At 55.2% G+C, this 2,445-nt stretch overlaps 1 protein-coding gene across 1 annotated transcript in view; it reads left to right on the forward strand.

The window, feature by feature from the left end:
- Window positions 1–1,258, forward strand: part of UNC119 (unc-119 lipid binding chaperone) — a 5,066-nt gene extending 3,808 nt beyond the window's left edge. Inside the window, exons 4-5 of the mRNA XM_077749787.1 lie at window positions 113–288; window positions 570–1,258. Of these exons, the coding sequence (XP_077605913.1) occupies window positions 113–288; window positions 570–682 (289 nt within the window). The 3' untranslated portion in view covers window positions 683–1,258. The remainder of the gene's footprint in view (window positions 1–112; window positions 289–569) is intronic.
- Window positions 1,259–2,445: the final 1,187 nt, after the last annotated feature.

The following is a 2,445-nucleotide window of genomic DNA, read 5'->3' on the forward strand; positions in this document are numbered from 1 at the left end:
GAAATGAGCCTTTCTTGAATTCTTCCTGAGCCTCTCTTTTGGGGGTGGTGTCTGTCTTGAGCCTTGCTGGCTGACTTCAAAGCCAAGCTCAGCCCCGCCCCCTCCTATCTCTCAGGGTGGAGTTCACAGTGGGAGACAAGCCTGTCAACAACTTCCGCATGATTGAGAGGCACTACTTTCGCAACCAGCTCCTCAAAAGTTTTGACTTCCACTTTGGCTTCTGCATCCCCAGCAGCAAGAACACCTGCGAACACATCTACGACTTCCCCCCTCTCTCTGAGGAGCTGAGTGCGTGGGCAGGGCTTTGGGGGAGGGGCAGGGGGAGGGCTAGAGAGACCAATGTGGGGGGAGTGTGGGTCGGACCCCCTTTCTCCTTACCCTGGGTCATCTGTGTTTTGGCCGCCATTTCCACACCACCTATGGGGAAACTGAGGCCCAACTAGGCCAGGGGGACTCTGAGGTGGTTCTGAGGTGGTTCGGCCTGTCCCCAGCCCACAGTCCTGAAGCCCCTGCAGTGGCCTGGCTCAGGCTTCTGACATTTGCCCCGACGGGCTGGACCTCTCTTGCAGTCAACGAGATGATCCGTCACCCGTACGAAACACAGTCTGACAGCTTCTACTTCGTGGACGATCGGCTGGTAATGCACAACAAAGCAGACTATTCCTACAGCGGAACGCCCTGACCCTGAAACAGCCCCGCGCCCCACGAGGGTCCTGGGCCCCCAACTGTGACCTCCCCAACACTCACCTCTTGACCTGAGGCTTCTGCCTGAGGAGTATTTCAAGAGCCCCGGACCCTGAGTCAGCGATGGGAGGGAGGGTACTTGACGTCCCCAGTCCAAATCTCTGAAACCAGGGGCACATGGGGTGGGGCGGTAGGAGGGCTGTCCGCCTCCATGTCCAGGAAGGCCTCCCGTGAGAAGAGTGGCCAGGACTTCCGGACAGCCTCAATGGGCCTCTTGGGCCCAAGTTTAAGAATAGTGTTCCTACATCTAGGCTTTGGCTTGGTCAGGGCAGGGACCTATTCCCTGTCCTCTGCCCACCTACAGGCCATTTAGAGTTGTAAAATCACAGATGAACATCCAGGGTGGGTGGGGGAGGGTGTCTGGCTGCCCAGCTTCCCAAGGGAGCCCCAACCTTTACCATCACGGGGCTGAGCCACAGCCTGAGGGGTGGGAGGGACGGGCCCGGATTGCGGCCTGTGGTAGGGACTGGACCAACTGTATATAGTTTTCAATAAACTCTCTCCTTTTCTGTTCTTTGGCTGTGGGCCAGCGTGTGCGTGTGTGTGTGTGCGCGTGTGTGTGGTGGGGGTCGACTTGGGGTGGAGCAATAACGTGACTCCCCATCCCTCCTGTTCCCTAATCCTCTATACCCTGACATCACACTCAGCATCTAGAGTTAGCATTTACTACACGTTACAGCTGGAAAGCGTTTTTCCTTTGATAAAGATGGAGAGACCCAGGCCCTGAGAGGGGAAGCTCTGGCTCAGAGTCATAGACCACTCTGGCAAAAGGGGAGCTAGCCCTCAACTCTAGCGTGGACGGAAGGGGTGGAGGAGGTGGGCTGGTTCTCCGCCCCTTCTTCCCTCACCCAGAGACCTCTAAGACTACTAGGTTGTGTTTGTAGCCCTCATCAGAGAGACAAGGTGGACACAGTTCGGGCTAAGGTTGGGAGCCATCTCCTTGCCCTCAGCTGCCTTGGGGGCCCTGCATATATAACACTGCCTTTGGCTCCCAGCACTGCCCCAGACCCAGAAGAGCTCTTCATTTCCTTAGTGGAGGAGAACTCAGACAGGGAGAGAGCTCACACCCTACTCTTCCCAGGCACTAATTTGGATATGCCAAGTGGCAGCCCTCTCCGGGCTGAGGCTTTAACCTTAACCCACTAAGAAGTCTAGAAGTGCTGGAATTCAACTGGAGGAGTCCTTGTTGGGACCGGGTCCTGGGCTGAACTCTGGAAATTCCATTTTTTTTTTTTAAGTTTATTTACTTAGGGAGCACGCCAGGGAGAGGGAGAGAGAGTCCCAAGCAGGCTTCCCGCTTTCAGCACAGACCTCGATGTGGGGCTCGAACTCCTGAACCATGAGATCATGACCTGAGCCGAAATCTAGAGTCGGGCACTTAACTAACTGAGCCACCCAGACGCCCTGAAGTCTGGGAATTCTAAAATGAATGAGGTCTGGAACAAAAACCTGTTTGGAGGAATAAGATGGGCTGGGGATGCAGGGGAGCGAGAATGGTTCTGTTTGGAGAGATCTGGGGAGGATCCTTGGAGGAGGCAGCATTGGACAGGTGCTTGAAAACTCAGCAGAGGTGGGGTAAGCATTTGCGCATAGGGACCAGCCTTAAGCAAAGGTTTGGAGGCAAGATTTATCAGGGGGCATTGGGGAAGGTGAATATTTATGATGTGGAAGGAAGGCAAATCTACAGAGCCTTGTCGTTCA

Source organism: Crocuta crocuta, unplaced genomic scaffold (assembly GCF_008692635.1).
Source record: "Crocuta crocuta isolate KB4526 unplaced genomic scaffold, BGI_CrCroc_1.0 scaffold149, whole genome shotgun sequence".
Classification (NCBI taxonomy): domain Eukaryota; kingdom Metazoa; phylum Chordata; class Mammalia; order Carnivora; family Hyaenidae; genus Crocuta; species Crocuta crocuta.